The sequence below is a fragment of the Strongylocentrotus purpuratus genome, unplaced genomic scaffold (genome assembly GCF_000002235.5).
Source record: "Strongylocentrotus purpuratus isolate Spur 01 unplaced genomic scaffold, Spur_5.0 spur5_scaffold_18, whole genome shotgun sequence".
Taxonomy (NCBI): Eukaryota; Metazoa; Echinodermata; class Echinoidea; order Camarodonta; family Strongylocentrotidae; genus Strongylocentrotus; species Strongylocentrotus purpuratus.
In genome coordinates this window covers 25,887,417-25,901,796 of record NW_022145603.1, presented here as the reverse complement: position 1 = coordinate 25,901,796, position 14,380 = coordinate 25,887,417, and the positions used below count along the sequence as shown (strand labels likewise).

General features: G+C 38.6%; 1 protein-coding gene across 1 annotated transcript; it reads left to right on the top strand.

Moving 5' to 3' along the window:
- The first annotated feature begins 4,001 nt into the window (after positions 1-4,001).
- On the top strand, positions 4,002-6,751 carry LOC105445870. Its single transcript, XM_011681969.2, has 3 exons — positions 4,002-4,364; positions 4,818-4,948; positions 5,342-6,751. Exon 3 carries the CDS (start codon positions 5,669-5,671, stop codon positions 6,749-6,751), a length of 1,083 nt encoding a protein of 360 aa, XP_011680271.1. The 5' UTR covers positions 4,002-4,364; positions 4,818-4,948; positions 5,342-5,668.
- The last annotated feature ends 7,629 nt before the right edge of the window (positions 6,752-14,380 follow it).

Here is a 14,380-nt window from a genome sequence, read left to right as displayed (position 1 = left end):
TCTTTCCTTATGTTATTCTTTGTTTCTTCCTTCTATCACCTTCTCTTATGTTATTCTTTGTTGTTATCATTCTATCACTTTCTCTTTCCCTCATCCTCATATCATTCTTCTTATCAGATTTTCGCGCACTGTGAATTTAGTACCTGATTTAGTCACCTGATCACAAACATTGGTCACGCGACCGACAAAAGCACCGTCGTGAAAAATTGAAAGCACTGCCGCGAAGGAAATAGTCCAGATTCAGTCCGTTCTTTGTTTTTATTCTTCTTTCACACGCATCGATCCCACAAACAGCGCGGTCTCTCCACCACGGAAGCTTAAAAGTGCCACCGAGATGACGAGATAATGAATTCTGCGTTCTTTTTGTTTTCTCGGGTACGAGATGGTGAGAAAGCGAAATTCCCAATCTCGCTTTCTCGACTTCTCGGGTACGAGATGGTGAGAAAGCGAGATTCCAAATTTCGTCTTCTCGACTTCTTGGGTACAAAAAGGTGAGAAAGCGAAATTCCAAATCTCGTCTTCTAGACTGCTCGGGTACGGGAAGGTGAGCAAGCGAGATTCCAAATCGTTTGTAGAAAATAGCTTTATCCGTAGCCATATCGAGGCACCAAGAAGCTCTTCAATTTCAGCCAATGAAGAGTTTCAAGATTTTTACTTTTCCATGCATTATACCTCGTAATGTGAATACAGAGAAAGACATATTGTTTAGTTGTATAAATAAATATTTAAGCCTATGAAATATAAACACTATCGATTTTCAATATCTAAAATATTATAGAACTCAAAGAGTAAATCAAAATTTTAAAGTGCCCCCTCCCTATTCCTCTCCGGGCAATAACTTGGTTCGTGGTCCGGTCCAACTCAGTGTGTTTCTGGTGTTAGGAAAGTTTCAGGAAATCTAGATTGTGGATGAATAAAGTTAGATTCATTATTTATATTAATCGTGATGCGCCAAATCGAATGACCAAATAGCGAAAGAAGCACATTGTTCATTAATTTTAATGAAACATACGTAGATTTTAACGAAAATTCCATAAATTTGAATTCTAGAAAAAGGAATATAAACCAGAAATAAATTTGACTGCACTAAAACCGTCGAATTTGAACGCAAGACAAATTAATTTGAATGACAAATTCGCGAACTCTTTACTCTAAAATTACTTAAACCTATTTTTAATTTTGTTATAATGTACATGTGATATCGCTGTAGAACATACATTTTTATAATTCATGTCATGTATTTATGTTATAATGACATTGTCATTGTACATTTATATATCTATAGTTTCAATGTTTCAATTTTTCAATGGTGTTGAATAAATAAATTCAATTCAATTCGATCACCAACCCTTTCCAGAGCTCTTATTACGTAAAAAGGATTCATTTTCAATTTTTTTTCATTTCGTTTATTTCCATTTCCAACAAAATAAGGATTCCATCGTGTAACCCTGGAAACTCGACCTCCATAGATAAAAAAAAAATAATCAGATGATATAAGCCTTGACAAAACATATTTAGATGATGATTTTTTTTCCCCAAAGGCTATGGAAGCATGCATTTGCTTGTAAATAAGCAACCAGGGGACCGACAATTTTTAATCCTCTCCGATAGACTTGGTAATGAGGAGTTATGCTTGACCTCAGGGCGATACTGCATAATTGCCATGGTTTGGAGCCCGGGAGCTTCCGGTTACAATACCACTGCTGTAACAGCTAGTGAGCCACCTATATTGATCACTTTATTGTTCTTGCTTTACAGGCATTTATTATGACGTAAATGAATCTACATGTACACATACCGGAGTGTTGGCTCAGTCAGTAGAGCGTCCGCCTAACAACCGGGAGGTCGTGGGTTCGAACCCCGGCCGCGTCATACCAAAAGACGTTAAAAGATGGGAGTTGTTGCTACCTTGTTTGGCGTTCAACAATAAGGGATAGAGCAACGTCGATCTGGCGCTGCTCAGTGACTGCCGGGCTCACGATCAATTGGGCAAAAAGAATTTCCGTTTCGATTTAATAAAATTTGGAGTGGACTATTAGGCTATTATTATATTATATTATTATTACATCAAATGCTTTATCAATTCGATGTTATTGCAGTGTCTCTTTCTCCCAAATGTGGTACCAACTCGATTTATTGACAAATTGACTACATCCAAAAAAATATTCTTATTATTTAATACAAAAACAATCGATATGTTTGCCGCATTTTATGGACAATGCGAACTTGAAGAAAACAAAAAGTGAATATTTCAATCATTACTAAATACGATATCGCCAAACAAACATGCAATTTCTCGTTTAACTGAATGTTTGGAAAAGTTTACACATGTTAAAATATATTATTTAGGGTGCTCATTAGAATCATTCTCACGGTATGGAACAGCGCCAGGTTACAACCGAAATAAAACGTCTGTAATGTATTAGGAGAACGTCGACACACATCGGTGTAATGTTTATAACAGTCAGTATGCTCATCCTTCCCTGCGTGTTAATTTCAATTTGACAAGACTGAACAAAGAATTCAGGTTGTGGTTATGGGTACTACCATTTATCAAATTTTCATTCGAATTGGCGATTTTTAGCTCGGGTCTGAACTTTGATTTACACAATCTACTTTGACGAAGGTTATGAATTCTGAGACCACTTCCCCACATTCTTTCACAATGTATTTAATTTTTTTTTTATTGTTATCGTCTAATATAGATTTTTTTTATAAAGTTCCCATTGTTAATATTTGAACAAAAGAGCGATATAATTTCTAATACCTGTGACACATACACACCGAAACTTTTGGTCACCAGGCGTTTGGATGACTTGGATAGGATTATTGGTTGTCAAATTGGCAACGTGGCATAGTGGACTAGGGCCTTGACAATGGTTCGTGAGCCAGATGAGTGGCCAGCTTGATATGTTAGCTGATCGTAGCTAAGCAAAATTTGAGGTACAAAAGCAGATGACACTTATCAAATCTTGTATAAATATTGTGTGTTGCAATTAAATACATGTATGTAATATTCTTAATTTCATATACATTTTAATAAACCTAAAAACCTCATACTAATTCTTCATGCGAGCCTGTTTTGAAATGTTTGACAAAGTTATTAGTATACTAATCTGAAGATAATTGTTAAAACCGCTATAAAAAAAGGATTAGCTAGAACTTTGTTCTTAGAGTCATATCAGGCTACAATATTTGTACAGAAGGAACAAGATAGAGAGAGAGAAAGAGAAGAGAGAGAGAGAGAGAGAGAGAGGGGAAATAAATGCATTGGGTAGGTTCGAAAATGTGAAAGAGAGCAGGGGTATGTAAAAATCATACTGGCGAAACATTGGTATCAAGGGGGATTATAATTTCTTAATCAATGAAATAGAAATTAATAAACAGGTTAACCACTGGGCTACGGCAAAGGGTCCTGTCATCTGTATTTGTTGTTTTCACCTGTCCCTTCAATTTCATCTCTCTCTATATATCTCCCCGCCCTTCCCCCTTCCCTCTCTCTCTCTCTCTCTCTCTCTTCCTCCCTCCCCCTCCTACTCTTCCTTCTATCTGTTGGTCTCTCCCATGAAAAAAAAACAAACAGATGGATTCACAGAGCGTTATTTTTGGCGCATTGCACACCAGGGAGGGGGGGGGGGTACCCATATTTGCAAAGCGATAACCCTTCCCTGAACATGAGCTGCTACCCCTGCTACCCTCTTGTACCTCTGCACCTCTTTCTGTCTCGGCCCCTAGATATTACATTAATTATGCTTTGATTGATGAACGCTAATATTTGTACAAATGGATTATCATTAACCGCATGGTTACTCATGTCACAGATCTTTTTGAAAAGATATTCTTCGGTTGATTAAATTCGAGTGCACACTATGCCGAATGTGTATTTCTTCACACCCCCTCTCTCGTTTATACCGAACCATCCTTTACAAACTATGTTTACTTGTTTGCGCAAATAACTTCTTTATCGAACGGAAACATGATCCTGTACGTGCGTGTATGGAATGTTGAGGTAATTATGCCATAATGTATTATAGTGTATTGGTGCATTAGTGTATAAGGAATTGTAGGTGGAGCAGTCTACAATGTAAGCTACCCCCCCCCCCTTCCTCATCAGACAATAGCCTTACTTTCCCGCCTTTTTGGGGGTACCTGTATTGCCCAATGTACTGATACCCTATAGGCATGATTGGGGATCCTATTGTAAGTTTTAGTGGATGAGTGATTTTCTTTTGTTCGGGGTCTGTGCACCCAGAGCTGCTATAGCAGGGACAGAGAGACATTGTAGATTGGAGAGAGAGGAGAGAAGCACTAATTTGTGCCTGCTAATGGAGATTGTTATTTACTTCTGGCAGATCACAATTCATGTAAGTTGATTTATACTGTTGGAACTGATGATTATTATATATATTTCATATTATTAATGGATGTCACATTTTATGAATTGCTGAAGATAAGATAGTGAAAGTTGAGGATTGTTGAACCATGTTGTATGTACACTGATATAATGACACTTTATGATAAATGTGATTAACTTATTTCATTTGCATTACATGTATCATGCTTTATAAAGTAGATTATTATGCTTGAATTTCTGATAATGATGAAATGATAATTACTCTGACAAATTAAATTAATTTTAAGTTTGTCTTTATATAGATTGAAACATGTTTCTGTTAAACAAAGTCAATTAAAAGAATGACTACCAAAGAGGATTTATATATATATATATATTTGAATGTAATTACATTGTGTCATGCAGTTTTCACAAAGTCATTATTGTGAAGTAAGAATTGTTATTTTATTGTTGTTACCTTTAGGGCTGCATGTGGTGAAATCTCCTTATTTGATGAACTACACTTTCTACAATAAGGTGGAAGCTTTGTTTATGATCAGGGGTCGGACGACAGCATATAGCGTTAGTGTTGCTTCGTCGTTATAGTATTGGCCGGTGAGTGGAGTTTGGCTCTATTGTGTATAGATATATATATATGACCTAATATACATGCAATTGTAAACCGATTATTGCACGAAATGATGTAAAATGTACAATATTCTTCTGTCCTATATATGTTCTAATTAATTATGGCAACTATACTGCTACAGACAATTAAAACAGTTAAGCTACCTTTCATGATATTGCACATAATAAGAATTATTATTGAAAATTGAATAATGTATTAATTGATGACTCGTGTTGAGTTGGAAACTATTGCAATGTTTACACTTTAATTTGTTCTGTTTAATGGAAGAAAGCAAATGAAACCATGAATTGTTTGTTATTACATTTTGCTCCAGAGGCTTTATGCTAATTATATTTCGTTCAAATTTTGTTCTTGTACAGGGGCTGTGTTTTCTTTGGTGAATAAATGCAAGACTAAAGTTTACGTTGGACTCCCTAGCTGTTGTCATTTCTGAATCTCAACAATGGTGTCAGAAGTGGGATGACTGACGGCGAGGGACAACTGGACTGAGATCATCTGCACGGATACTGACCAACCTCCAACTTCTTGCGGCCGTGACGTCGTCGGCTGGCGATATTTGGTGTCAGCAACGTCCGGAGGCAAAAGTGAACATTGGACAGACAGTGAACATTCAACAGCCTCGGTCAGATACATTGTGACCATTAATGAATTTGAAGAACATGTTCATGTAATGATACACATGATTGATGATTTGTTCGTTTAAGTTTGCTTGTTGTGAAATATTATTGTTCCTGTTGAATTTCATAATTAACACATTTAAGTGCAGGAAAATGGCCCCTACATCTACGACAACAACTGTGACAACAACAACAACAACTACCACGTCGACAGCATCATCCACACGACCTACTATGACACCAAGGGAGCAACCTTCAGACATGGACATGCTGTCACAGTTCTTTCGTCGTTCCATTGGGCTACAGAGCATTCTCCAGAGCAACTTGCCCAAGTTTAGGGGAATACCACAACACGCAAACGACATTGCACTATCGGAATGGCTTGAGGAGTTCTATGAGATCACTGCTCAACACAACATGGAAATGGGCAGTAAGGCCAGACTTCTTGTAGATCACCTTGCAGGACCGGCAAGGGAGGAAATTATGTGCCTTAGTGAATCCCGAAGACGTGATTTTGATGAAGTTGTAGCATGTCTTAAACTATGTTTTGGCTACGAGGAAAATACACAGTCGTTGAGCAGCAAGTTCCATAACCGCGTACAGAGAGAAGGGGAATCGCTTTGTGACTTCAGCCGGGCCTTGATACGCCTATACATAAAGCTGGAGAAGGCAGCAATCACCCAAGCCCAAGGTGAAGCTTTGGCACAATTAAAAGACAAAGCTTTGAGTGACCAATTTGTAAATGGCGCACGTGAGGCTTGGGTCAGGAGGGAGTTGAGACGCATCCAATTAACTCATGGGCCCAGTGGGTTCAATAGGATGAGAGCAGAGGCACTCCAGCTTTTCCAGGAGTCTCCAACAGCTCAGCGTACCAGAATCAGAGAAGCGGACGTCGAGGTCGGACGGGTGGTCACATCAGATTCTGCACATCTTCTGCAACAGATGGTAGACCAACAGACAACTATTATGACTGAACTAGAACAGCTGAGAGGGGAGGTTACACGATTGAAAAATGCCAAACCTCAGAGAAGGAGGGTGAGTAGTGGATGTTTTCATTGTGGTCAGAAGGGACACTTTATAAGGGAGTGTCCCAACATGACACATATGCCTACCAACAATGTCACTTGTTCAGGGGAGAAGTTGCCCACTTAGGACACATCGTCAGCGAGAAGGGCGTGATGGTCGATCCAAGCAAGGTGGAGAGAATCAAGAGTTGGCCAACACCCCAGAATGGATCAGAGTTGAGGTCTTTCCTTGGCCTTGCGTCGTACTATCGGAGGTTTGTCCCTGACTTCACAAGACTGACAGCTCCTCTTCATGCACTAATCGGACAGAAGTCGCAAAAGAAGAGAAAGAGGAAGCCTGAGAAGACTATGCTGGATCCAAAGTTTGTGTGGACAGACAAAGCAGAAGAATCCTTTCAAAAACTGAAAGAAAGACTGTCCTCAACTCCAGTGCTAACCTATCCGAAGTTTGGAAAAGAGTTTGTTCTCGAGGTCGATGCTTCTCTCAAAGGACTAGGTGCCTGTCTATCACAGGCAGATGAAAACGGTCACCTTCACCCGATCTCATTCGCAAGCCGCAGTCTACGTGGAGCTGAAAATAACTACCCGGACTTCTCCAGCTTCAAGATTGAACTGTTAGCACTGAAATGGGCGGTGGTAGAGAAGTTCAAAGGATATCTGATAGGTTCAAAGTGTACCGTCTACACAGACAACAACCCGTTGGCCCATCTTCAAACCGCCCAACTGGGGGCAACTGAACAACGATGGGTAGCCCAGCTAGCACCCTTTCAGCTAGACATCAGATTTCGCCCTGGCAAGCTCAATAAATGTGCTGATGCTCTCAGCCGCTGTCCTGGCAATGATGAACAAGAGGTGAGAGAGATGATCGGTGCTCTGACAGTAACTACTGTCTTACCAGTGGAAGTTACAGTAAACAGTGATCAGGGGCCAGAAGAAGCACCTCGGGCAGCTCCTGAAGTATACCCATCATATTCCACAGAGAAACTTGAGATTCTGCAGCAGCAAGATGATGCACTGTCAGCTTGCAGACAATACATAAGAGATGGATGGAAGCCAGAGGATGAAATGAAAAGCGAGAACAGAGAGAGAAAGTCCTGGATGAAAGAACGCATGTACCTCAAAGACTGTGGAGGGGTATTGTACAGACGACCACCAGATTCCAAACATCCACAGAGAAGACAGTTGTTAGTTCCCAAAGGCCTCCAAGAGAAGATGCTACAGATGGCTCATGACCAATGGGGCCATCAAGGGATAAACAGAACCATAGCAATCCTGCGAGAAAGATGTTTCTGGCCAGGAATGTGTAATGATGTGAGAGCACACATCAAGAAGTGCTTTGCCTGCATTGCAGCTAAGACGCCAACACCGACAATACGAACTCCAAGACGACACTTGCTGGCATTCAAGCCCCTAGAACTGATCGCAATCGATTTTCTGAAATTGGATAAGGGTCAAGGTGGATACGAGGATGTCTTGGTAATCACTGATGCATTCACCAAGTTTGCACGAGCAATCCCCTGCAAGAACCAGACTGCAGCAGTTGTTGCACGTGCCTTAATCGATGGTTGGATAGTCCACTACGGTGCTCCACTACGTATCCACTCCGATCAAGGACGAAATTTCGAGAGCTCTCTTGTCCGAGAATTATGCAAACTGTACGGAATTGAGAAGACACACACCACACCGTACTATCCACAAGGCAATGGACAAACGGAAAGGTTCAACCGAACGTTATGCAGCATGATTCGTTCCCTTGAGCCAGATCGTCGGAGAAAGTGGCCTGGGCTGATCCACCAGCTGGTTTTCCTATACAACTGCACCCCTCATGGAACAACAGGGCTATCGCCATACCGTCTCCTGTATGGGAGAGAGCCGCACACACCAATCGACCAGCTAATTGGGAATAGCGAAGCAGACTGGAATGAGGACTTTCTTACAGAGCATTCGAAGTCGCTACAACATGCTCATACGGTTGCTAAGCAAAACATGGAAGCGATCTTGAGAAGTGAAAAGATCAGACATGATGCTCTACCAATGAGTTCCACACTAAGCATTGGCACCCGGGTACTGATCAAGAAGTGCGCGTTTGAGGGTCGACACAAGCTTGACGACAAAGTGTTGAGAGATCCCTTCATAATCACCGCGGTAAATGACACGGGTGACGTTTACAAAATTCGACCAATGTTAGGAGGACCAACCAAAGTAGTGAACAGAAGGTTGCTGATTCCAGACCCACGTGAAGAGATGCCAGTTCATATTGTTCAGGAAAGCAGAAGTGACCATACCACGTCACAACACCCCTCGACTCGTTCTATAGAAGAGAACACCCCCTCTTTCACTTTCTTGTGGGATCGACCGATGAATATTCCAGGGGATCAGAACAACCTGCGAGTAGACATTCGTGACGATGAATATATTCCAGATGAGGGAAATGACCACGACGGAGCAAATGTTGAGAATGAAGAAAATGGTACGGATGACGTTCTCAATCTGAGCGGAGATATAGTACCTGATGAGATAGACAACTCTCAACTTGAGAACCCCAGTCCCGAGGTACCGCGTAGGAGGTCTAATCGAGTAACTAAAGGCCAGCATAGAAATCCACTGCGGCTTCCAATATCGGCGTTACAAGAGTAAAAAAAAAAGAAGAGAGTTTTGAATTTGAAGACAAGAATTAAATATTTACTTGTCAGATTAAGATGTGATGTGTTATTAATGCTATGCATAATGTTTTAAAGAACATTGTTTTGTATTTTCATATACTACTGAAAAACATTTTGGTCAAACATTATGACATTAATTGCGGGGAAGTGTATTATAGAAAGATTTTCATTGCTTATATTTTCATGTATCGCTAAAATCTCGGTCAAACAGTATGACATTAATTGCGGGGAAAGGTGACGATTTGGAATTTCGCTCGTAATAATGTATCATTTTTATCAAACATTATGACATTAATTGCGGGGAATATGTTGTAATATGGAATGTTGAGGTAATTATGCCATAATGTATTATAGTGTATTGGTGCATTAGTGTATAAGGAATTGTAGGTGGAGCAGTCTACAATGTAAGCTACCCCCCCCCCCTTCCTCATCAGACAATAGCCTTACTTTCCCGCCTTTTTGGGGGTACCTGTATTGCCCAATGTACTGATACCCTATAGGCATGATTGGGGATCCTATTGTAAGTTTTAGTGGATGAGTGATTTTCTTTTGTTCGGGGTCTGTGCACCCAGAGCTGCTATAGCAGGGACAGAGAGACATTGTAGATTGGAGAGAGAGGAGAGAAGCACTAATTTGTGCCTGCTAATGGAGATTGTTATTTACTTCTGGCAGATCACAATTCATGTAAGTTGATTTATACTGTTGGAACTGATGATTATTATATATATTTCATATTATTAATGGATGTCACATTTTATGAATTGCTGAAGATAAGATAGTGAAAGTTGAGGATTGTTGAACCATGTTGTATGTACACTGATATAATGACACTTTATGATAAATGTGATTAACTTATTTCATTTGCATTACATGTATCATGCTTTATAAAGTAGATTATTATGCTTGAATTTCTGATAATGATGAAATGATAATTACTCTGACAAATTAAATTAATTTTAAGTTTGTCTTTATATAGATTGAAACATGTTTCTGTTAAACAAAGTCAATTAAAAGAATGACTACCAAAGAGGATTTATATATATATATATATTTGAATGTAATTACATTGTGTCATGCAGTTTTCACAAAGTCATTATTGTGAAGTAAGAATTGTTATTTTATTGTTGTTACCTTTAGGGCTGCATGTGGTGAAATCTCCTTATTTGATGAACTACACTTTCTACAATAAGGTGGAAGCTTTGTTTATGATCAGGGGTCGGACGACAGCATATAGCGTTAGTGTTGCTTCGTCGTTATAGTATTGGCCGGTGAGTGGAGTTTGGCTCTATTGTGTATAGATATATATATATGACCTAATATACATGCAATTGTAAACCGATTATTGCACGAAATGATGTAAAATGTACAATATTCTTCTGTCCTATATATGTTCTAATTAATTATGGCAACTATACTGCTACAGACAATTAAAACAGTTAAGCTACCTTTCATGATATTGCACATAATAAGAATTATTATTGAAAATTGAATAATGTATTAATTGATGACTCGTGTTGAGTTGGAAACTATTGCAATGTTTACACTTTAATTTGTTCTGTTTAATGGAAGAAAGCAAATGAAACCATGAATTGTTTGTTATTACATTTTGCTCCAGAGGCTTTATGCTAATTATATTTCGTTCAAATTTTGTTCTTGTACAGGGGCTGTGTTTTCTTTGGTGAATAAATGCAAGACTAAAGTTTACGTTGGACTCCCTAGCTGTTGTCATTTCTGAATCTCAACACTATGTTTACTTGTTTGCGCAAATAACTTCTTTATCGAACGGAAACATGATCCTGTACGTGCGTGCACAATTGCCTGCTACACATATCTTTTAATACCCACGCCTTCAGAGACAGAAAGGCATGAACTGTACGATAATATATATGAATCTAACGCCCTATTGGCTCCAACCAGACGTATCGTTTAAAATTCAATTCATCGTGACGCCTTCTAGGGTAATCAGTGATAGGGGGATAGATACGAACAAAATAATTCAGAAATAAGTTTGTTTTTATCATTCCTTTCTGCTAGCTGGATCAGTATAGTGTGTGTGTGCAATGATCACACGCAGCGGCATCGGAGCCGGGCTGTGTCCTTACTTCTTTTAAAGAGCATAATACAACCCTAGTAAAAGTTATATATGTATGAAACTTGAAGAAATATATGCAAAAATAGAATGCAGAAAGTATGAAATAACTGAACAAATGACTGAACAAAGAATACATTTATCAAATGCTTACCTTAGGCTGAATATCGATTTACACAATTTACCTGTGATTCTATAATTCTATATTCTGGATCCATCCTACTACAGGGCTATAACGCTACTCTCCATACCCGGGAAAGTTTTCTGTAGAATGGTCCTCATGAGAATACAGGGAACCATTGAGAATCATCTGACAGAGGAACAATGTGGATTCCGAATCTGTAGGGGCACCCAGGCGCGGATCCAGGATTTCTTAGGGGAGGGGGCCCAATTTTTTTTTTTTTTTGCTCCCGAAAATTTGAAAATTGTTTAGTTGTATAAATAAATATTTAAGCCTACGCACTATAAACACTATCGATTTTCAATATCTAAAATATTATAGAACTCAAAGAGTAAATCAAAATTTTAAAGTGCCCCCTCCCTTCTCCCCTCCGGGCAATAACTTGGTTCGTGGTCCGGCCCAACTCAGTGTGTTTCCGGTGTGAGGAAAGTTTCAGAAAATCTAGATTGTGGATGAATAAAGTTAGATTTATTATTTATATTAATCGTGTTGCGCCAAATCGAATGACCAAATAGCGAAAGAAGCACATTGTTCATTAATTTTAATGAAACATACGTAGATTTTAACGAAAATTCCATAAATTTGAAATCTAGAAAAAGGAATATAAACCCGAAATTTACTTGACCTCACTAAAACCGTTGAATTTGAACGCAAGACAAATTAATTTGAATGACAAATTCGCGAACTCTTTACTTTAAAATTACTTAAACCTATTTTTAATTTTGTTATAATGTACATGTGATATAGCTGTAGAACATACATTTTCATAATTCATGTCATGTATTTATATTATATTGACATTATACATTTATACTATTGTTTCAATGTTACAATGGTGGTGAATAAATAAATTCAATTCAATTCGATCACCAACCCTTTCCAGAGCCTTTATTACGTAAAAAGGATTCATTTTCATTTTTTTTCATTTCCTTTATTTCCATTTCCAACAAAATAAGGATTCCATCGTGTAACCCTTAAAACTCGACCTCCATAGATTAAAAAAAATAATCAGATGATATTAGCCTTGAAGAAACACATTTAGATGATGATTGTTTTCCAAAATGCTATGGAAGCATGAATTTGCTTGTAAATAAGCAACCAGGGGACCGACAGTTTTTAATCCTCTCCGATAGACTTGGTAATGAGGAGTAATGCTTGACCTCAGGGCGATACTGCATAATTGCCATGGGTTGGAGCCCGGGAGTTTCCGGTTACAATACCACTGCTGTAACAGCTAGTGAGCCACCTATATTGATCACTTTACAGGCATTTATCATGACGTAAATGAATCTACATGTACACACACCGGAGTGTTGGCTCAGTCAGTAGAGCGTCCGCCTCACAACCGGGAGGTCGTGGGTTCGAACCCCGGCCGCGTCATACCAAAAGACGTTAAAAGATGGGAGTTGTTGCTACCTTGTTTGGCGTTCAACAATAAGGGATAGAGCAACGTCGATCTGGCGCTGCTCAGTGACTGCCGGGCTCACGATCAATTGGGCAAAAAGAATTTCCGTTTCGGTTTAATACAATTTGGAGTGGACTATTAGGCTATTATTATATTATATTATTATTACATCAAATGCTTTATCAATTCGATGTTATTGCAGTGTCTCTTTCTCCCAAATGTGGTACCAACTCGATTTATTGACTAATTGACTACATTGACTACATCCAAAAAAATATTCTTATTATTTAATACAAAACCGATCGATATGTTTGCCGCATTTTATGGACAATGCGAACTTGAAGAAAACAAAAAGTGAATATTTCCATCATTACTAATAAGATATCGCCAAACAAACATGCAATTTCTCGTTTAACTGAATGTATGGAAAAGTTTCCAAATGTTTAAATATATTATTTAGGGTGCTCATTAAAATCATTCTCACGGTATGGAACAGCGCCAGGTTACAACCTGTAATGTATTAGGAGAACGTCGACACACATCGGTGTAATGTTTATAACAGTCAGTATGCTCATCCTTCCCTGCGTGTTAATTTCAATTTGACAAGACTGAACAAAGAATTCAGGTTGTGGTTATGGGTACTACCATTTATCAAATTTTCATTCGAATTGGCGATTTTTAGCTCGGGTTTGAACATTGATTTACACAATCTACTTTGACGAACGTTATGAATTCTGAGACCACTTCCTCACATTCTTTCACAATGTCTTTAATTTTTTTTTGTTATCGCCTAATATAGATTTTTTGTTTAAAGTTCCCATTGTTAATATTTGAACAAAAGAGCGATATAATTTCTAATACCTGTGACACATACGCACCGAAAACGTTACGTTACACGGCGCTTGGATGACTTGGAAATGATCAGCGCTCGTCAAATTGGCAACGTGGCATAGTGGACTAGGGCCTCGAGATTGGTTCTTGAGCCAGATGAGTGGCCAGCTTGATATGTTAGCTGATCGTAACTAAGCAAATTTTGAGGTACAAAAGCAGATGACACTTATCAAATCTTTTATAAATATTGTGTGTTGCAATTAATTACATGTATGTAATATTCTTCATTTCATATACGTTTTAATAAACCTAAAAACCTCATACTAATTCTTCATGCGAGCCTGTTTTGAAACGTTTGACAAAGGTATTAGCATACTAATCTGAAGATAATTGTTAAAACCGCTATAAAAAAAAAGGATTAGCTAGAACTTTGTTCTTAGAGTCAGATCAGGCTACAATATTTGTACAGAAGGAACAAGACAGAGAGAGAAAGAGAAGAGAGAGAGAGAGAGAGAGAGAGGGGAAATAAATGCATGGGGCAGGTTCGAAAATGTGAAAGAGAGCAGGGGCATGTCAAAATCATACTG

Excerpts from the sequence above, each read along its gene's own strand:
- LOC105445870 (XM_011681969.2), top strand. The coding sequence starts at position 5,669 with ATGATTTGTTCGTTTAAGTTTGCTTGTTGTGAAATATTATTGTTCCTG.